This window comes from Toxorhynchites rutilus, chromosome 3 (assembly GCF_029784135.1).
Source record: "Toxorhynchites rutilus septentrionalis strain SRP chromosome 3, ASM2978413v1, whole genome shotgun sequence".
Lineage (NCBI taxonomy): Eukaryota > Metazoa > Arthropoda > Insecta > Diptera > Culicidae > Toxorhynchites > Toxorhynchites rutilus.
Window position 1 is genome coordinate 210,892,522 of NC_073746.1, and position 23,425 is coordinate 210,915,946.

General features: G+C 38.4%; 1 protein-coding gene across 1 annotated transcript; it reads left to right on the plus strand.

Annotated features, from left to right (window-relative positions):
- The first annotated feature begins 207 nt into the window (after positions 1-207).
- LOC129780531 (uncharacterized) lies at positions 208-20,984 on the plus strand. Its single transcript, XM_055788890.1, has 4 exons — positions 208-393; positions 19,774-20,167; positions 20,232-20,508; positions 20,568-20,984. Exons 1-3 carry the CDS (start codon positions 327-329, stop codon positions 20,443-20,445), a joined length of 675 nt encoding a protein of 224 aa, XP_055644865.1. The 5' UTR covers positions 208-326; the 3' UTR covers positions 20,446-20,508; positions 20,568-20,984.
- The last annotated feature ends 2,441 nt before the right edge of the window (positions 20,985-23,425 follow it).

A 23,425-nucleotide genomic window follows, 5' to 3' on the forward strand; every position in this document is an offset into this window, starting at 1 on the left:
CGGCTGAGAGAACTAAGAAAAAAAAGAGATAGCTATTGCAACATAAAACCTCCACATATACGGCACACAGTGGGAAGAACGATCTGCGCGCTATGTTTTGAGACCCCTTTTCGGGGATAGTGTTGTGAAGAAAGCTCCCTCAGAGCTTTTGGCGCTTCAATATAATAGCACACCAAGCAAGGCAAGTGACGAACAGTCAGCAACAGGTTTTCGATTTGCGAAGACGTATTGAAGCGGGTACCGATTGCAAGAAGAACTCTAGAATAACGGTTATTTCGGTGTTTGGTAACTTCAACGCAAGTGATCGAGTGTTTTTTTGTGGCAAAATGAAGCGAGCAATACTGTTTAGCGTGTTATTTGCAGTGATGATGATTGTGGAAATTCAATCAGAAGGTACTGTGAAATTCAACGGTATTAAGTGTAATTTTCTGTTCACTGTATGAAGTAAATTGAAAATGGCAATGAGAACTGAACGTAATGAAACCGGTTATGTCATCCGAACGAAATTGGTGACGACCCCACACTCGCGTTGGTCAGCTGTTGCGGACAGGCAATGTTTTGGTCCATTTCGTACCAGCTAGCTTGACTTGTTTTGGTCGTATTTGGACGATAACTAGCATCAGAGATACTGGACATTAGCAATAACATGTTTTCGGTCAACTGTGTCTTATAGTAAGGCGTTTCTCAGATCCATTTATTTAATAAGACTCGAGTATCTAAAAAGAATCGGCTTATTTGGATAGTATAGTAAGAAAAACATTGTTCTAGTCTGGTAGTTCCCATGAGTAGGAGCTGTTCTAGTAGGGCACGTGCTCCCTTGAATAGTTTGTTGTTCCTGTCTTAGTCTACAGTATGTGCCAGACAGGCAAGAAAATGTTTAGACAAGCGTTACAAGTTACGAAAGAGCGAAATCGAAAAGACGGGTGGGTAATGTCGGGGACATAACCGGAGTGACGTAGGACTATACAAAGGGGACAGCTTTTGTTAAATATATATTTTAAATATATTGTTTTATTTCCTTCTCCTACGTGAATACCTACCTATCTACCTGAAAAATGGATTAGTTTACTGTTTACTCTTTATGAATATGTTGATGGTTCTCAAAAGAACCTTTGGTGTTGTGTTTTTGTTATCACTCGATATTCCCATCTTGTTCGGTTAAACCTTCCTGTTTAGCTATTGCGTTTGCCACTCGCCACAGCTTTCACAGTTGGAAAATTTCTTCCCATCCAGCTTGTGACATATTGTTCAGTAAATTACATTTAATGCGACTTTGCCACTCACTGAAACTAATTGTTGCCTTGCCGAACCGAAGCTGCTCTGTTCTTGATGCGTGTTTTCTGATTGTCATGAGCAGCTTTGCAAGCCAACTCGAGCACTCCGACGGCCGAAACTCTATAATCGCTGTTAGGTATACTGGTGCTCCGGCACCAATCCGTTCGGCCTAGTTACCCTACAATTGCCGTACAATCACACGGGTTTACGGTTTGAAAGAAAATAAGATATTTTTTTGGGGTCCGCGTGTTTTATACTCTAGCGCAATTTAAGAATTGGTGAAAATCAATAAGCTCAGAACAACTGCCAAATTCACATACTCATCATATCCTGGCAAACAAATTATGAAAAAATCAATTTGTGTTTTATTATTATTTTGGATAATGTTTTAGAAAGCATTGAACTGTATTTCCTAAACTCTTTTTTGGAAGGTTTAATGGCCCTGAAAAGCGCCTTGTTTTATGGAATGATTCCAATTTAGAAAACTTAGTACTCGTGGTACTTAGTACCATCTCGAACGCCCTCGATGCCGCCTTGTTCTGGATTTGCCACCAAAGCAGTTTGTATAAAGAACAAACTTTTTTCTTCTGCTACCTGATGCCGTTTTGCGATTGCGTTTGCCACTCGCCACTCGCTGCAACTGCCTGTTGTCTTGATGTCCACCGAACCGAATGTGTTCTGTTCCGAATGCGGGTTTTCTTATCGTCTCGAGCAGCTTTGCCAGCTAACTCGATCACTTCGGCGGCCGAAACTATATAACGCCGGCTAGGTGGACTGGTGCACTGGTACTAACGCGCTCGGCCTAGCTACCCTTGCGGGGAACTCCAGATCAACACGGTTCGAGCGGGATTTTGCCTTTCCTCCTTTACCATGTCCAGACATGGCTGCTTGGGTTGGTTTGTTGATGTGTTGTGATGCGAACCGATGTGGTGTACGGTTTGAATGAGAATGATCGTTACGGAAGGAAGGAAGGTATTGTATTATAGAGACTTTAAACTTTTGCAGTTCATTCGTCTCTAGCCTTGAGAAAGGCCCTTTGAAAACTCTACTCTACTCTACTCCAGCGCTACCACCTCCGCCCTCTTGCCTTGAGAAAGGCACTCGATCCCTCGCCGTCCAGCTCGTCCAGCAACGATGTTGTCCAGTCGGTGTCCACACAAAGAATGATCGTTACGGCAGCGGAGCGGGGATTTTTAAGCTTACTGGCTGGCTCGAAATTACGCATGTGTGAGACTGCGACCAATGTTTCGTTCATTTTTTCTTTTTCCTTTCCAATCGTGCTTCATTCTATTTCGCTGCTGCTCTGGTTGCCCGTTTTGGTCGGTACGATATGAGGAGCACAAAATGGACCAATCAAAAATGGGCACATAGTGCATTTTGACAATGCTTGATATTTGACAATTATTCAATTATTTATCTAAAGAAAAATGAAATGTTATTCGTTATGATAGATGCGTAGATATATTTTCTATCAATTGATGTAAAAACCTTTGCGATCTATTGAGAAATGCTCGAGTTATAAGCGTTCCAAATCTTGCATTTTTTCCTATTTGTTCAGTGCCTAGATTTCCATTTCACCCCCTATATCTTCCGGTTAGACGTAGTCCTACGTCAAAAAAAGGTTTTCCGAAGTGTTAAATTTCTAACTTCTGCATGTAGTTTCACTTGTTGGTGGTTCTAACCATTTACTGAAATGGCGGATCTTTTGGCTGAAGGAGGTCTCGATGGTGACAGCTCAGAAATCGAGAAAATCAGGAACTTTGGTGGTGGCTGGCACTGGAGAAATTGAGACGATTGGGAATCATACAAAACACTATTTTCTTATTCCGCGATGCTACACGTGTAACAGACGCGAGTGAGCTCATACACATCTTGCTCTCTGGATTTTCTAATCCAGGAGGCAGGATCGTCCTCCTCCGCGGCCGACGATCGACTCCCCACTTTATTTTTCTGTCTTATCCTAATCCTTCACTGAGAATGTACATCTCTCTAAAAAACTAAAACTACGATATTTGCTACCTTCTCCATGAGTGGATTTTTCCATCAGTATGGCAATATTGGCAAATCTTTGGTTTTCCCTCTATTTATAGTAGAAATCTCTCCCTTTATAATTTCCAATTCCTATTAAAAGTGTTTCTTAATCCTTTATAAGGCCGTGTAAACTAGGCAAGCGAACGACTTCAACTTCAGAGAACCTTTTATGAAAAAAATAACTACTGAAAAAGTTGGAATAATTGTGGCAATATACAGTGGTAGACATTCGTTTAGCCGCACCCTATTTTTCCTCAATATTTTTAAAAATAAGTCAATTCTTTGTACAGTTTTCCTTATAAAAGACGATTATTGTTTATTTTCATCGAATTCATTCTAAACAAAAGTATAAATTCACTTTTTGTTTTCTAAGTGTTGCCATGTTGATTATAGCCCAACATTCCTGAATTACTGCCTTGAGACTGGAAATGTTGTCAAATTGTCATCCGTTTTCATAGACCATCTCGGCCAAGATTCTCCATAGGTTCTCTATGGGATTGCAATCGACTGCCAGTAGGCCATTCATGAAGCGGAATGTCCTTCTCGGTAACCCATGCCTTCGATTGCTTGGAAACGTGGATCTATGCATAATCCTGCTGAAAAAACGACATCCTCGGTAGCGTTATTCTCAATATGGCCAATCAAAACGTCGTCCAGTAATTGAAGATACTTTTCGGAGTTCATTCGGGTGAAAATGAAACAAATGAGAAGCTTGCGGAAACTTGGAAACGACTCCCCACACTGTCAAACTTCCGCCCCAAAGTTTCGCTTCGATCTCACGACATGCCGTTGACTTAAATTGTACCAATAGCAACTGTAACAGTCCGGACCATCCAAATTGAACTTTTTTCGTCGGAAAATACAACATTTCTCCATTCTAGTTTCCATTCCATGTATTGCCGGGCGAAAATGAGATGGTTCTGCTTATGGGTGGCGGTCAGTTTCGGCTTCCCTTGAAGTTTCTTCCACATGATGTTTGATGACTCATTCAAGATGCGCGAGATATGCCTCTTCGTTATTGGAACAACCGATTCTGTCTTAATGTATGAGCAGGACATCGTTTCCTGGTTGCTTCGTGTCTTAATCGACCTTTAAGACGCAAAGTAACTTTTGTGTTCCCATTTGTTGGTCGTTATATACTATATTTCTGGCATCATTTAAAGAAATTCCGTATTACTTTCTTAGATAGACCAATTTTTGTTACAATCGAGCGATTAGAAAACTTTTGTTCACTGAATATCTTTATTATTTTCCGCCCCTCTTCCGTCAATAGAATACCTTTCGCCATTCCTTTAAATTTTACGTAAATCACTAATCTGACCTGTGTAACATCTAACTCCATTAGGAAATCCCCCATTAGGCCATTCACTGTCTGGAGTCCCATCACTTGTCTTACCAGTTAGGCTGTTAGACTCTCACTGCGGAGCTGTGTGCAATCTCTTACTACACATCGGCATATGCAGTATATAATGCAGGGTGACATACAGTAGTTATGTCGTGTCCCACACATGACCAACTTCTTACGTTGCACATCTAATATTTATCTTGTAAATTGAACATTACCAAATATTGACGTAGGACTACGTCTTTCATTTCTATACTGGGGTGTAAGTTCAAACTTTCAAAAACGAAAGCGTTACGCCGGAGAACGAGATTTTGAACGTTAATAACTCCTAAACAACTGAACGAAATAGTATAATAAACACTTCATTCGAAAGATAAAATGTCTACGCGTCATATGCTTGTTACTTTTTGATCTAAAAACTTGTTTCAAAAGTCCTAAAATTGCCTTCAAAACAGGCTATTGAAATAACACCAATCGATATATAAGCAAATGCCGCTCGAAAATCCACTCAGTTATGATTGCGCAACGATTGAGGTACGATCGCTGGAATAGATGGATGTTTCCCTAACACAGACTTCAAAATCATGAAGCCTGGGGTAATCGTCATTGCAAAATAGATGCGAGCTGCGGGTATTTTTGTACTCGCTTGTGTTTCTGGAAATCGGAATGTTTCCCTAACACAGATTTCCAAACCATGGAGCCAGGGGAAATTGGCATAGCAAATTAGATGCAAGTAACGGGTACTTTTATACCTTGCGTTTCTGAAAATTGGAATGTTTCTCTAACACAGACTTCAAATTCATGGAGCCTGGGAAACTCGGCATTGCAAAATAGATGCAAAATACGGATACATTTGTACTCGCTTGCATTTCTGGAAATCGGAATGTTTCCCTAACACAGACTTCAAAATCATGAAGCCTGAGGGAATTGGGATAGCAAAATAGATGCAAGCTGCGGCTACTTTTGTACTTTGCGTTTCTGCAAATTGGAATGTTTCTCTAACACAGACTTCAAATTCATGAAGCCTGGGAAAATCGGCATTGCAAAATAGATGCAAAACACGGGTACATTTGTACTCGCTTGCATTTTTACAAACCGGAATTGTTTTCCCTATACAGATTGCGAAACCAAGAAGTTGGGAAAATCGGCATTGCAGGTACATTCAAATTGGCAATACTTTTGATTGACTGGATTTGATAGTGAAGAATACGATATGACATGGTGTGGTGGATATTATATTACATATCGAATAAAGGGTGTGTCACATCAAATTGCATCACGGAAAAAACGCTGTAGAAATTCGCCCAGTAGACCGATCTTTTTGAAAATTTCAGACAGTAAAATAAAAACTATTAAACAACTTTTAGCATTTTCTATTTATTCATACTTCGAGCCCAAGCCCGTATGCTCGCACCTTCCTCTTTACCCCGTCCATAAGGTTCTGTACAACGTCAGGTTGTAGTTTTTTTTGAACAGAAATCCATTTTCTCTTGAAGTCCGCCTCCGATTTGACAACTTTTGGGTTCTTCCGGAGGGCCTGCTTCATAATCGCCCAATATTTCTCTATTGGGCGAAGCTCCGGCGCGTTGGGCGGGTTCATTTCCTTTGGCACGAAGGTGACCCCGTTGGCTCTGTACCACTCCAAAACGTCCTTTGAATAGTGGCACGAAGCGAGATCCGGCCAGAAGATGGTCGGGCCCTCGTGCTGCTTCAATAGTGGTTGTAAGCGCTTCTGTAGGCACTCCTTAGGTAAACCTGCCCGTTTACCGTGCCGGTCATCACGAAGGGGGCGCTCCGCTTTCCGCAAGAGCAGATCGCTTGCCACACCATGTACTTTTTGGCAAACTTGGATAGTTTCTGCTTGCGAATCTCCTCCGGAACGCTGAATTTGTCCTCTGCGGAGAAGAACAACAGGCCCGGCAGCTGACGAAAGTCCGCTTCGACGTAGGTTTCGTCGTCCATTACCAGGCAATGCGGCTGCGTCTGCATTTCGGTGTACCGCTTCCGGGCTCGCGTCTTCCCCACCATGTTTTGCCTTTCGCCGCGGTTAGGAGCCTTCTGAATCTTGTATGTACGCAGGCCCTCCCGCTGCTTGGTCCGCTGGACGAATGAACTTGACAAATTCAGCTTATTGGCGACATCCCGGACCGAACTTCTCGGATCACGTCTAAACTGCTTAACTACGCGCTTGTGATCTTTTTCACTGACGGAGCATCCATTTTTGCCGTTCTTCACCTTCCGGTCGATGGTTAGGTTCTCGAAGTATCGTTTTAGTGCTGACCGTGGATTGGACGATTCCCAGCATCTTACCGATGTCCCGATGTGACAACTCCGGATTCTCGAAATGAGTGCATAGGATTAATTCACGACGCTCTTTTTCGTTCGACGACATTTTTCCAAATTTACGAAAAATTGACAGTGAAGCATGGCCAACGTGATCTATACACTCTTATCTGATTATAAGCGAAAGCTGAAGATATAATTCCTAAAAATTAAATTTCTACAGCGTTTTTTCCGTGATGCAATTTGATGTGACACACCCTTTATATGAAAGCAGCGCTATAAAATTATTTGTTTACGAATGTTGCAATTGATCGTCGTTATTGGGAAGTTGGAATTGTCGGGAAGGGGGTTTTATTTTCGCTGTGTAATTCCGAGGAGGAATCCATTCCTTTTCAAGCGTTAATAATCCTGCTACGGATTAACGATGATTCCAACTGTCGGGGCTTGGGGTGGGGTTATAATTGCACTGGGTATTTTCGAGGAAGAATCGATTCCCCCTTTGGGCGTTAATAATTCTTTTCTGGCTAAACGAATTGGTATTATTATCACTTTATTCGAAAGCGAAAGTGTCTAAGATGTATATGCTTGTTACTTATTGATTGCAAAGTCAACATTAGTTCTACGTCCACCTTGCGGTTATAACAAAGATATAACCCATTTTTAGTTTTTTTGCTGAATATTGTGCTTCAACGTAACGCTCCACTTTTCGAAGTCCCCCAGGTATTCATTTATTCATTCATTCAGAATTGATTCAGAAGCAACTAAAAACAAATGATCACTAAATCAAAGATAGTCCTACGTCACCCTTGCAGTTATATCACATATATGACCCACTTCCTGTTTTTTTTTCAAAAAACACAGATAAAGGCTTGGTGATTATGCGAAAATTCCATTTTTATGCCCTGCGGCTAAACGTATGTCTCGGAAAAAAAATGACGTTTGAATGTTTAAATCCACAGATGCCGCCTTGTGTTTGTGTGATTGTGACGCACGTCCTTTCAATAAAAGTGACTTAAATATACTATCACTACAATAAATAAGTATACCGATAAAAAGAACATTCCTAGTTGTTTTGTAAGTGTTTCAAATTTTTTTTTTCGAGTGCGGCTAAACGAATGTCTATCACTGTAGTCGCGACTGACTGTTAACACTTTATAAGGCCGTGGCACAAATATTACCACCTGGAAAAAGTATGTTTTTTGCTGCACTTGGAATATTATTTACATATTTTGCCTAACCAAAGAAAGGTATCCGGGAATATTTATTTTTTTAAGGGGTCCTAAAAATGTACGATATTAATTTGGGAGTCATTTTTATGAAACAAAACCGTGATTTTAGAGCGCCGGCCGAAAATTCTTAAATTCGTTGAAAATGCAACAAGTTCATAAGTTTTTCACTGGAAACGTTCTATTTGGGATCTACTGTGTAAGTTCATGCAATTCTTTTCAATAAAATAAATTGTGTTTTTGATGAAAAATTCGAATTTTTACTTTTTTCTTTGTAAGTCTATATAAAAACAACATTTTTTCTCACCACACTAGAAATATTGTTCTACAAGGTTGTATTGCCACCAATTTCGATTTCAATAGTTTTTTTTATCAAAGGAATCATGTGATCTTCCTCATGTAGAGACTATGTTCTTTGAAATTGAAGTCGATCGCTTGCCTAGTTTCCTCGGCCTTATGAAGGATTAATCTCGAAAACACTGTTGGCCGCTTCCTTGTAACCTTACTTTATTGCGCCTTTGTTTATGCTATATTTATTCATTTATTAATTTATTTGTTTATTTTGTTTGTTTCTATTTGTTGGTGTTTATTGGATTATGATTTTTTTTTTAATTTCACAAAATTTACATTTATTCACCAACAGGCCCCTACGGTAGACTTAATATCTAGATTTTTATCATGTGTTTTTTCCATCTCCCTTGACAGTTTAATGAAATGTTTTATGAAGGGTATAAAAATCTAATAGTTTTCGTGCTTGTAACAAATAACGATCAATTTACAATAAACGACCAACTAAGTTAAACAAGAACATTCATAAAAATACATTGCTCATTAAGTGATCAGCATATATAATATTCTTAACACTACTTCAATTTTGGCTTAAAACGTTATTCCAAAAATCATGTTCCTGGTGGAGATCCTGATCACATTTTAGTTCGGTAGACGGCTCTGATCACCATTCATTAATATATTCTGCTCTGCACTGAAATATTTCTGCTGAAGTATTGAAGTCGAAATGCTCGTAAACTTCGTTGAACCTTGCCGCCATAAATCTAATTGGGTAGTGTTACCCATAACCTGCACTACGCGCATCAAGTAGTGGGAAGTCTCTTTGTCATAGAACGCTCTCAGGTGCGTTAACGTTAAGTTGTGATAATATTTCTGCTGCATCGGTTTAACCCAACAAAATTTTTGCAACAAACACAGCAAGAAATACAAATATAATATTTCTAGTGCAGCGAGAAGAAAGGGACCCCTTTAAGAACAGAATGTGATAAGGTATATCAGCTTTAGTAAACAGAACATTGTAAATCATTATCCACCACTGACCACTTCGCCCCTAAACTTCAAAGTAATTTCTATATGAATTGATCGCTGAGATTAAACAAAGTATCTGTTTACCTATCCTAGAAGATGTGATCGGTCGTCTAAACTGATGATTTGTCGAAGATATCAGGTCGAATTAAAAAAGTTTCACGCTTAAATACGATGCGCACAAAACTACGGCCCGATGGCTACCGATAAAACGATTCCTGTTTTAATTTATATTTTGACATCTGCCACCAAAATCAAGAATCGGCTTCGACTAAATGACAGATGAATGGCACGATTGGCTTCTATGGGATCATTGTCAGCTGTGTTCTGGGCGGTTGTTGAATTTATAATCATACTTTTTCAATTAATTTATCAAATAAAACGACTACCTGACGACACAAGATGAATGCCCTGTGGGCCACATGCTGAGAAACAAAACAAAATGCTTTCTTCTTCTTTCTTTGTTTTTAAGAGGCTTTAAACTTTGCAGTTCATTCGCCTCTAAGCACAAAATGCTTTTGTATTTAATTTGTGTTTGACAACGGAGAAGAGAACGCTGAAGAACATCAAAAAGAGATTCAGAGAGCTGATCAAGTCTGAAAACTGATTGATGGGGTTGATTGGGAATTTGCTCTTAAGTTTGTTAGCAAATTCCAAGTCCATAAATTCTATGAAATAACAGAAAGGAATCGATTTTTTAAATTTTTCCCCGACATTTTTTTGTCCATCACATCTACACACATCAAGATAAAAATATGTTCATAAAATATTCCAAAAGCTGAAGCTTTAAGCTTTGATAAATCATACATCATCTTAATAGAATATTCCGAAAACTTGTTTTCAACTTTCACGGAGACGTCAGTTCGACAGTTTTGCGTGGTTTGTTTCAACTCCCATTTGTAAAAAAAAAATTTGTGTATTCTAGTGACTTTCAGCCTTTGGCTGGTTCGTCACTTGGATCAATGGATTTATTACATTGGAAGAATTTTGGGAGTGAGGCTTGAACTCGTAACCTTTAGCGTGAGAGGTACGATTATTAACCACTACGCCAGATCGCCTCCATTTGTTGCAATTTCCACATTTGGGACATGTGGACAATGTTAACGAATGGCAGCTGAAACAAACCACCCATAAACGTCAAACTAAAGGTAAGGTTAGACACAATTCATTAATTTAGGGGAGAACTGAACAAAACGCACTGGCTCGCATAGAAAATCATGAGCAAACAAAATTACTCCAAGCAGCACTCACATTGCTCTCTGAATCTCTTTTTGATTTTCTTCAGCGTTCTCTTCTCCGTTGTCAAACACAAATTAAATACAAAAGCATTTTGTGCTTAGAGGCGAATGAACTGCAAAGTTTAAAGACTCTTAAAAACAAAGAAAGAAGAAGAAAGCATTTAGCACTCACATTGCGGAACAAACAAAAGGAAGTTGACAGCACGACTAAATTGGCCACAATCACATTGCGAAAAGAACACAATAAATTTGACTGCTTGAGCCCTTTCTACGTTCAATTTGTGTTGGTTGGGATAGGGATGCCAGCCATTTGGTTATGACTTTCTTTCTTTGATTTGATGATATTAGTTGCATAGTTGGTCTGATTGATTGCATAAAGGGATGAAATTCCAATAAGCTTATTGGTGTTACACTATTTATTTGAAATGTGATGGAACAAGTATTCTAGATGTTGAATAGCATGAATCGATTACAAAAAGTGCGGTTAATGGTTGATTTACTTAAAGGGTGCGTTTTGTACCACTCTTCCATATTGATTTCTTTTATTCTACACCAGCTGGCCCGGCAAACTTCGTCCCGCCCAAAATTTAGCGCACGCTCATGGGTCCAATCGCTGAACTCATTAATTGAGTTCTTTGATTGAGATCATTAATTGATCTTCTAAATGATTTTTTACTATAAAATTTCAGAACTTCTACCAAAACTCGACATTATAATATTTCTCGATTGTCGTACAAGATTTTTCATCCACTTGCAAATAACATGTTTCTACTTTGCATGTTATAAATGTTTGATACAGAAAATATGAACGAAGAACGAAGAACGAAGACAGCCCTAAATCGGACAATTTCTTTCTCGTGTTTTACTCTTATCAACACATTCGGCGATACATTTTTATTTATATAGATAGAAGACGATATAGCAGGGCGTTTGATCACATTGAAATCCATTTCCACTTTTGAATGAAGATCAATTTCGTTACCGCAAACATCAAATGGACTAACAACGATTGTCAGTGTAGAACACATGCGAATTAAATTTTTCGAATTTTCCCATTTTACTTCAGAGTCCGAAAATTTTCAACTGTTATGTTTGGTCGGACTATGTTTGGTTGAAATATTACTTTTATTATTTCTATGGGACCCTCTCTCCTTTCTCTACCATAGAAACGTTTATTGATCCCTAAAACATCTAATATACTAAATTTGATTCCATTTGTTTGATTAGTTTTCGAGTTGTTCAGCACCCTCCCCCCCTCTTTAGTGAGAGGAAAGGAGTGTGAAACCACCATAAAAATATTTATTCCTTCCTGAAAATTTGACAAATTTGGTTTCATTTGCTTGATTAATTCTCGAGTTATGCAGAAATTTGTGTTTCATTTATATGGCAGACCCCCCTTAGTGAGGGGGGTGGAGTGTCTAACCACCATAGAAAACTTTATTACACCCTAAAACCTCCATATGCAAAATTTAGTTTCACTTGCTTGCATAATTCTCGAGTAATGCAGACATTTGTGTTTCATTTGTATGACACACCCCCCTCCTCCCTAAAGAGGGGGGAGTGTCCAACCACCATAGAAACATTTTTGTACCCTGAAACCTCCACATGCCAAATTTGGTTTGATTTGCTTGATTAATTCTCGAGTAAAATTGCAGAAATTGCAGAATTTATCTGATCGAATGGATTGATTTATTAATGCTTTATTTCCCCCTTTCATGAACTACTTGTAAATACTCCACGAAGCTTCGAATGAGATTCTATCTCTTAAGCAATGGAATGAGTAAAAAATCATTTTAGATCGATCAAAGCCGATCTTTTTATAATAAAACCATATTACAGGATCCAGTTTTTTTTAAAGTACTGTTCCAATTTATTGAAAAAAATATTATTGGCAACGCTGATCATAACACTAACGCGGCTTGAATTAGTCAAAACTTCTTAAACTTTATGACATTGATGCAGCCGTTTCTGCCTTCCTGGGTTAAGGGAGAAATGGAAGGTCGAAAAGTAATGAATGTGTGTGATTTTTTTTCGGATTTCAGTAATAAATTGAAGTGTTCGAGTATTTTGGATATTATTAATTATATTCGAAAATGTATTTTCCATTTTTAGTGCATGAATAATTACAGATTTCTCATCCGTTGCAAGATCATGAATCCATTGGTGATTGATAACTTCGAAAATCTACTCCAACTGACTCCTCAGTCAAGTTTTATGTCTTTATACCATGAGTACCTTACCCACGACGTGCACCCTTCACCAGGCATCTCCAACCAAGTTTGCTTCCCATACTTCTGCAATTCCTCTGTCATTTTTGATCTGTCCATGCGACAAAAAATCCATGGAATCCCAGATCACCTACGCTCCGATTCTATTCCGCCGATATTTTCGGCAGAATATGGGAAAGTTGGATCTGATGGAATGTTCTTTACTGACGGTTCATTCACAAACGGGCCCACTGGCTTCGGCATCTTCAATGAAAATTCCAGTGCCTCTTTCAAACTCAAAGATCCTTGTTCCGTGTATGTCGCTGAACTGGGTGCGATATATTACGCATTAGGGATCATTGGAACATTGCCCATCGACCACTATTTTATTTTTTCAGACAGTCTCAGCTCAATAGAGGCAATCCGCTCAATGAAAGTTGATAAACGCTCATCTTATTTCCTAACAAGAATAAGACAACTATTGAGTGTTTTGGTCGAAAAATTATTCAAGATTACCTTAGCATGGGTTCCCTCTCATTGCTCGATTCCGGGGAATGAGAAAGCGGACTCGCTAGCTAAGGTGGGCGTTTTAGAAGGCACACTTTTTGAAAGGCAAATTGCTTATAATGAATTTTTCCACATTCCTCGTCAGTATACGCTCGTAAGTTGGCAGCGCATGTGGAGTGGTGATGAGTTCGGTCGTTGGTTACACACGATTATCCCTAAGGTCTCGATGAGTGCATGGTTCAAGGGATTGAATGTAGGTCGTGATTTCATTCGCGTGATATCTCGGCTTATGTCCAATCACTACAACCTAAACGCGCATCTCTATCGCATTGGGCTCGCAGCAAACAATCTTTGTGATTGTGGCGATGGCTACCACGACATCGAGCATGTTGTCTGGTCGTGTATCCGGTTCCATGCTGCTCGCTCTCAGCTCTCTAGAGCACTGAGAGCACAAGGCAGACAATCGGATATCCCCGTCCGGGATATCTTAGGTAGCCGGGATCCTGATCTTTTGCTTCATCTATACCTGTTCCTCAGAAACGCCGATGTCAACGATTAATGATGTTTCCTTCGTTGTGTCCCTGTTTCATATCCCTCCTATCCGATCTATAAACTTTTACTTAGTCGCGGCAATACATACACACACACTCTTTACAGATGCACGGGCCGAAGGTTGTGCAGTCCACTGATCATTCAACAAGAGCCAAAGGTTGTACCGCTCATGACAACTCTACACGAGCTGATGATTGCGCCGGCTAGTGACCATTTTATCCTGGATTCCTCGAGGCGAGAAAGACGCACCACGCTAGATATGGGGTACAGACTAGGGGGGCGTTGCTGATTAATGGTCGGCTGCATCCCAATAGGAAGTATCCCGTGTCGGGCACACGTACAGAGCATCGAAGACTGCAACATACCAATTATGAGAACACTTGTAATACTAACCTCGAGCCAACCGCGAGTAATCGGTTACATATTACTAACATAGTTGTAAGACAAAAATTGTCAAAATATTGGACTCCCGGCCCCGTCAGGCTAACGCCACATGTGCCTTAATAAAATATATATTTTGGAAAAAAAAAATTATAATTATTATTATGCTGTTGAGAGCTGGATGCTGATGTCTGAAAATCGGCACCTTGCTGGTGGTATCGGTTCTGAAGCAACGGAATGTCGCAGAACGAATTCCAATGAATGTTTTGAAACTTTAGGACAATACCTAAAACGTTACATAGAGGTTTTTGAAAATTAGAAAAATTGCCAAAATGGCTGCCATTTGTGATTAAAATGAATTATATTTAATGAAAAATCGCTGTTTAGAAGCTCATAAGCAATCGAAAAAATGAGATAAAAAAAAACGGCTATGCAACGCTTTAGATTCATTTTTACTTGTTGATGAATCATTTCAGCCAAATCGGTCGAGTAGATTCTGAGATATGGATACCACCAACTGAAAAACATGGTTTCGAGAAAAATGCGTTTAAAAATTCGCACAGCAATACTATATCCCTTGAGGTGACCTTATACTGTTGGCTGTAATTTTCCAACGAAATCAAATATCGAAAAATCTTTTTTGGACAACATTTCTAAGGGCATTGGCTTCCCAAAAACGCAAAAAAAAAATCGTTTTTTGAACTTCCAGATCTCCTTAATAGACGTAACCCTCTCTAAATTTCTCCTATCCATGGTGGAATCTCCAACTCTGTAATCTGTATAACCGAGCATAATCGAGACAATCCCGAGAAATTCTTTTTCGACAGTAGCTTCTAGAAAAACCCATCATCTTTAAAAGCCCTTGCTTCGTTGTCTTTTTCTGTAGGTTAAGGTTCGTATCGAATTTCACTTTCTTTCATTATGAACTGTACAGCAACATTGGTCATCCCAGTGGTGTCTATTTTCAATTGATCATTCCTTCATGGCGTCTTCTATGTGATCTGGAAGCATTCTTCAATTACTCCGATCTTGTAGTCTGGCAACATTCACTGCGTGGAAAATTACCGTTCAATCTCTGTAGTGTAAATATATGCAGTAGTGTACTTCAAAGTTTTAACATTCACTTTCCTAGCCGCGAACTCCAAAACAATTATTTTCTAAGAACTCTCGGACATCGCACTACATACAAATATAACAATCCTCTAGATCGGTTATACGCAACCGTATGCAGTCCACCGGTCCTTCGTAATTGGCCCATCTGAAGTTACTTTTCTACAAAAGTTTTTTTTCGTGCTCGCTAGACAAATTAAGGACCAAATGAGTAAATAGATTCTACATAACACTATATTGTTTGTGGCCCGCGAAAGAAAAAGGTTGAGTGACGCTGCTCTAGATCGATGTTGTAGGCTGTTGAAAGAAATGTACGTGGATTAAGTGGATTTAGAAATAATTCACAAATTATACTATACAGCACCTTTCGCAGAACGGAAACAGAAAATCTGAATTCAATTGTGTTGGGGACATTTATAGCAATCATAGTGAAACAAATTTTCACCTTCAGTATTCACCCGGAGAACGCAGCTCTCACAGCTGGAATTTCTTTCGTTCCATCCGGCTTGCAATGTGTTGTACTTCGACGCCACTTTTAACCCGAAAACAATGCACGAATTCGCGAAAATTGAATAATCGATAGGAAAGTCGCCAACCATCAATAAGGCAGCATAGAGTTAGGCTCACGCTCAGGATCATGCACAAATCGCAGCGGTCAAGTATATTGTTCATGGTTTTGAGTCAATACTGATTCAAATATGTTCAGCATTTGAAATAAAACAATGTTCTTTCCGGAAGCTTCATTTGGTGATTTGCAATTAAATTAACTGCAGTAGGATCGATTTCATTTTATTATTTTGATGCTAAATAATAATAATTATCTGATGACTATACAACGTACAGCTTGATGCGGTTTAGTTGTAATCATTTTATAAACAAAAAAAGGTTATGATTTTTACCCTAATGATTTTCTATGCTGACTACAAAAAGATGGCAGCTTATCAGTCCCCTAGGTGGTACTGCTACTGCTACTGCTGACCATATGGGTTTTACTGCTATGCTACCGTTACTCCGTGAACGTGAACTTGTTCGTGTCAAAAAGGCTTTAAAATTTTCATTTTTTCATTCGCCTCTATTCGTTCCTCCGTGTGTAAAATACTTCGTGGTTAGTAATAATTTTACTAATAATTTTATTTAGTAAAAATTTATCCGAATAATTATTTATCACATAGTGGGAGTGGTGCTTACGACGCAATGTTTCGTTTCTTTTTACGCTTCCATTGTATTCAGAACAGCTTTGTATGTGCCAACAACATTAGGAAAGAAAAAGATAGTAGACAATGGCTCGCTGGATTGTGCTTCGTTCTTATTTTTTATATTTTCGTATTCCCCTAGGCATTGGCGTCGAGTGGAACTTTTGCACCCGGGGCGGAAGTGTTTAGCTGCACCCATCTCTCGTCGTTATCTGTATGTCGTAACCACTCCCGGTCGACTAAAATCAACCGCTCGTCACAATAATAATCCAGAGAATAACCATCAAATTACATTGCATTCATAACTCATTCCCCTTTATTCCGCGCGGCGAGTGAGGTGAGATGGCTCAAGTCACTGCATTCCCGTAGGCGAATGGCGTGACTATAGTTTGTTACTAAGTGAGATTTGAAGTCGTGTCCTGATATGTTATCGATTCGGGTATGAAAAATAAGTTGAAAAGTAATGTAGCTTCCACAATGAAGCGAGAAACTTTGCTATCTCACGTCACTCGCCGCGTAGAATAAGGGGGATTGTAAAGAGATTAAGAAGAAACTCTCCAATTTTCACAGTCTCTCATATATGCTATTCAGAAGAGAGGAGAGTATGTTCTGTCCATACTCCCTATTCGCATTTTCCTTAACGTTTTAGTTTTGGCAGTATCGTATGCAGTGTTGCCAATAAAAATTTTCAAAAAACTGGAAGATTGCTCTTAAAAAAACTGGAAGAAAACTGGATCCCGTGAAATCGTTTTACTTTAAAAATATCGGCTTTGATTTATCTAAAATCTTTTTTTATACATATTCCAATGTTCTAGAAATAGTATTCCTTTCAAAGCGTATAATAGATCATAAAATAGCGAAATAAACCATGAATTAACCATTCGAGTAGATCAAAATAACGTTTTCCACCACTCGAACATTACTGTGAAACAACATTTGAGGATCTTTTCTTCTAAAACCTCTAAAATATATGGTTTTATTTGGATGAAACTTGAAGAATCTCGTATTTTTTTGCTCGACAATGAGATTAATTGACGTACACGGTTTTTGGTTATAGCTTACTGCATCAAACCTAACCTGAATTTTCTGTTCTTTTCCTTCTCGAATTTTGACGTTTCTGTAGTGTTTTTTGACTATCTTCGTAGCTATTTTTTTCGCACTCACGAAGAATATGAAATAAAAAACTTCTCCTGACGGATCTCTATAGTAGCAAGTCCGAAAAAGAACATCCCAAAGCCCATAAGGAGAACGGTTGTAAATTGCTATTCGTGGCTATGCGATTGAAGTTCGATGCAGAGTACGCACGATCGATAACGGAAAATATCACCGGGAATATTGGATTTAAAGGAGCTATCGGTTACCTTCTCAAGTTATAGCTCTCCTCCGTCCCGATGAGATTCCTATTAGTACGCGCGGTGCATAATATCTTCAGGTTTCTGGAGTTGTCTCGGATTCTCAGGTTTCCAAAAGACAACTCTCCCCATCCAGATTAGAGTTCGATATATCGCCGGTCCGATTAGTTTTAGAGTACTTCTGGTTATCTTTCCAGGTTTCCTATTGATAACTCTCCGCCGTCGCGCCGTCGCCCAGATTTCCCACAGTTAATTTTCCATCGTTGCGATTGGATTTCGATGGGAAAAAATTCGATAAATAATAGAATGTATAGCCGATCCAAATGATTAAACAGGTTTTTCTTTTCAGGATACCTAAAAATAGTCTTTCCCGCATGTTGTAACACATGAGATTTTCGGATTTTTAATTTCGTCAAATGGTCGATTGATGTAAACGAATGTAAACGGAAGAAAGATTACTTGGTGTTCATATTCATATCAATTAAAAATATGGAGCACATTGACACTATGATCTTCTGAGCTTTAGAATGATTTGGAGGACCTATCACGTCTGATGCTAAGACGTTATATAAACTCAAAGCCAGCATAGCACGCAGGCTCTATGAATTTTGGGTATTTATTTTATTTTGTTATGGACATTGTAGACCAATTGGTCTGAACTTCAGAATGTTTTGGAGGACCTAGAACATATAATGTTTATATAAACTCAAAAACATTGTAGCACGTTGCTGCTTGGTAAGGCACCCCACGCACTGCGCGCTAACCGTATTGATTTTTGGATGTGTGAGCAGAAGAAAAATAATACTGAGAGTGCGTAAGAAAATAAAAGATACACTTTGGATCGATCGAACGAAAAATGCCAAAACACAAAATTGGCCAAGGAATAGGAAAGGTGAGGGAGAATGTTTATGCATAATGAATATATTTTACAAAAACTTGGTAAAATTAAACAACCATATAAAAAACTAAATTAAACTGGACAATATTTTAAAAAAACTGGAAGATTTCAGGGTTTAACCGTTTAACTGGATCGAGGCAAAAAGACTGGAAGAATCCAGTTTAAACTGGAACATTGGCAACGCTGATCGTATGCTCTTATATTTCTATTCGCTATTACGGAGAGTATAATATTTCTTTAACATCTCAGAGCATATCAATAAATCAACCAAAGCTTCAGAACAGATGAAGCACTCGTTATTATTCATTATTAATCAGTGCCACAAAGAACGAATTTTATATATCTATGTACTGTTTTCAAAATATCAATCCTATCTCCCACACTGTATATGGTGTATGCCGAATGGTGAAGTATTTGTTAATATAGAAGTATTTCTGCACCGTGTACTCGGGGCGGTCCGCACTCCCCCTAGTCGATGCCACTGCTCTAGTGTAGAATATATGCAATAGCTATGTTTGTTTTCGTAATAGTATTGATGGGCCACACAATTTGGGCACAAATTGGGCCAATCAAAACGTAGTATTCAACTTGATATTATTCCAATTATTCAATGATATATTCCAACCATTCAATTGTTTTTCTACAAAAAGTTATCTATTGTGATAGATGCGTGGAAATATCTCTAATCAATTGATGCAATTGATCTTTGCGATCTATTAGGAAATGGTCGAGGTATAGGCGATCCAAATTTTTCATTATTTCCCACATGTTCAGTGTTTAGATTTCCATCCTCCCCATATTGTTAGACAAACTCCTACGTCAAAAGTAACTAAAATTATGTACCATAAATTCTACTTACAGAAAGCCTCTTCGAGCAGGATCTAGGTGAGCAATTCAAGATAGATGCATCGACGCATGGTCTCCAGAAGGTCAATCTTCGATGTGGTGCCGACTCGATGCGAATTGAACTGAAGACAGAGGAGGATTTCACCGGGGTGATGTATACCCGTGGTAGCTTCTATAAACAGGCCGAACCCTGCTTTGTGAAACCAAAACGGGCTGGAAAGTCGCTAGAGATGAAGTTCAACCTGGACCAGTGCCAAACCATCAACAGCGGCGAGGTGTATTCCAACATCGTTGTGGTACAACATGATCCCGATCTGGTCACTCCCGGTGACGCCGCATTCGCCGTCGAGTGCGACTTCCGGAAACCACGAGGCGTAACCGTCAGTGCCGAGATCCAAGCTAAGGATAGGTAAATATGATTTAGACACGCACACAAACGAATATCGCACCAACAAACATACGCTTTGCTACAGCTTTACCACACCAACATCGCGAATTACACTGACAAGTCCAGACCCGGGGGCACCCACACATGCGCACAACGAAAACAACTCGGTTTTCAGTGAAACAGACACGGTCGCGTTTGTCCCAAGTCACTTCTCCAATCAAACCGCTGAAGAGAAGCGGGTGAAGGGCTCGGTGGAAACGGTCGAAATTTCATCCAACAGAATCACCGATGAACTCTGAGAATCTCACAACATACTCACAGAACAGTAATGAGTGAGATTGTAACACAAACAACAAATTACGGTTAATTACTTTTACTAGTTCTTAGCTTTGTTTTTATAATATTGTTCCTATGTTTTCAGACCAATATCGCAGAGGATTAACGCCACTCCATCATATCCTGCAGCGTAAAACGCGCAAAAGCGATGTTGTTTAATATGTTCCATTACTGTTGCTGTTTTAAGGAATTAAGTACGCTAGGATAAGAAAAAAACATGATTACCAGATATCATTAACCGGTTAAAAACGGTCGATAGGATTATAAGTGCTTTTCCACTGTTATAAGTGGCAAAACCGACCAGTTTATGCGCAAAAGTGTGAATGCGAATGAAAGAAAAGTGATAATTTGTATTAAAATAATAAATTGACCATTAAGAAATAATTAAATATTTGAAAACAAACATTACTCACAGTTCAGTTAGATATGTTACCAAAACAAGTATCTGAACATGATCAACTCCATCCTCTGTAGGAACCTTGAACCACAGCGATCATTAGTTAGATTTATGGTAGTGGATGATCCACTCTATAGAAAAGTATTAGATATGGTGATATGCTCTGGTGCCTTTTAAGGACCATTGAAGCTGCTACAGACGCTATGATGCACTGGTGCCAAATACCAGGCAGACAGCTGTTTGGCAAGAGAACTTCACTTCCGTCTTCAAATTGTAACTTCCCGCCTATGAACGGGGGGGGGGGGGGGGAGACTCTTTAAGTCGGGGGGGAGACTCTTTAAGTATTTTTTTTTTCTTTCCTTATTAAAGAGATTTTCAGCCGAGGGAAAATATGGTTAGTAGGAACACAACATAAGAACATATATCCACTAGTCGTCAACTGCACAAGGACCCTGAATCTCTCTGACGGAGGCTCAAACGCAACTACACTTGTTGTTTTGGACACTGTCTGCGTCTGCGAGCAAGGCCTTGCGATTCCATTCAAATGTAAATGACGCTCAAAATGAAGACAATTGAGGGCTGTTTGTTGCGTTTCTTAAACATGTTTATATTTCAAAATAGGGTTCAACATTCCTAAAAAAAATCGTAAAAAACTGTGCGCGTTTCTGTAATATTGTTATTGTGTATTTTCAGGCGTTATTGATATTTATTCAAAGAAAACGATATAGGGTAAGTGTACCAATTATAGAGGACATATGTCACCAACTTGCGAATATTACTCTATTTTAGTTCAAAAGTATACAAAAAAAAGTATATAAAACTACTTTTTCTAGCAGGTTGAACTCTGTTTTTGGAGATTCTCACTGACATTTCGATGATTAATTGACTAATCTGTATAAAAAACATATGTGAAAATGTCACTTCCATGTACCCATTATAATAATAGTGTTCCGGAAGTTTTGCAATAAGTGTACCTATTATGGTAATAGTCGGTGTCACATGGAAAAATTGTTAATAGGGTTCAGCGAACACTTCAATAATAATTTTTAAATAAAAATATGCCTCTAAACCTTATTCCTAGTATACGATATTATGTCGTTGATCCTACACTCGACGAAAATTATGGGAACGGAGCGCGAAGTTGAAGTTTTTAAGTGATTTTAGAAACGCTGTAACTTTGTGGAAAACCAACGCATGAAGATGGAATATACATCATTTTATAGCCTCATTCAAGTAATGAGATGTAATTTGTATGTAGGTGTAATGGATAGCAATACTAGAGAGAAAAAAATAGATTCTTTCTGTTTTTTTAAATATTTTGTAGATTAACACAGTGTTTTATTAACCAAGTCAATAGTAATTCCAATATCAATCAACATTCATTTCTTCCAAGAACGCTCCTGTAGATCATTTTACTACAGGAAAAAGTTTTGATAGAATGAAAAATTTCACTTTTTCTAATGAATACTTTTTCAGTAATGCGATTATTCCCAAATCAGAAGGCAGTTTTGAAATTTCCAATAAATTCTGTACAAGGCTCATAGTTTATTATTCATTATTCGGCAATTTTTGCCTAATTTTTGCTTTTGCTTTGATCGATGATCTTAATTAACTTACTCTTACGATAACCATGGGTATGATGAAACATGGACAATTTCAATTCAGACAGATTTTGTGCAACATAATTTCAATACGCAAGAACATCAACCAATTATTTGTATTCAAAATTTAAAAAATTAAGCACTTCCGGGATGATAACCTGAGAGAGGATACACTTGATTAACTACAAAACAAAAAAGAATTAACAAGCATTGCAAGTTACGGTTATGATTTATCTTCTGTTAATGAAAAATCTCTGTTTTTTTTCTAATATTCGGTATCCAGCCGGATACCACATATTGACCATATAGGCAGGATACCGAATATCCGTTTCATCTCAAGATCAGACTGTTTTTATGTGCTTCCCGGTTGTAAATTAACTGCCTGTTCATTGTTGCTTAATTTTTAACAGAATGGATCAAATAAATATGCTTCGGTCGAATACGCATCGTGCTATTTCATAACACTACTGATAGTTTAAAAGCGCCCTATAATATGCAATTGCACAGCGTGAAAACGTAGCACAACAACCATTACATAACAACGTACAACCATAATAGGAACATAGCTTTTCAGATACTTTTCAGCTTTGCGGCGATTTCGTACAACCATAATAGGAACAGGGTAGCTTTCGATATTGCAATAATTGGCAAGTAGATGTAAAATTGTACCATTTATGGTAATACAAAAATACATATTTATTTCTATAAAATCGTATAAAATGATCGAATCAAAACATCAAGAAGATTGTAATGTATACATCAAAACAGCCACTTCACGACATAAAAATCTCATTATTTTGACCGCATATTCCTTAGCAAAATGCTAAGAAGCAAGTATAATATCTATTTTCAAACTTAATTTTTTAACCAAAGAACAATGTTTTGCATGGAATCAAGTACCAAAATCAACAAAAACGAGATTTCTGATATTTAAAAATCATATTA

Coding starts and splice junctions, on each gene's coding strand:
- LOC129780531 (XM_055788890.1), top strand. CDS start 327: ATGAAGCGAGCAATACTGTTTAGCGTGTTATTTGCAGTGATGATGATT. Junction 394..19,773: donor TGTGGAAATTCAATCAGAAG/GTACTGTGAAAT, acceptor TTCTACTTACAG/AAAGCCTCTTCGAGCAGGAT. Junction 20,168..20,231: donor GAGATCCAAGCTAAGGATAG/GTAAATATGATT, acceptor GCTTTGCTACAG/CTTTACCACACCAACATCGC.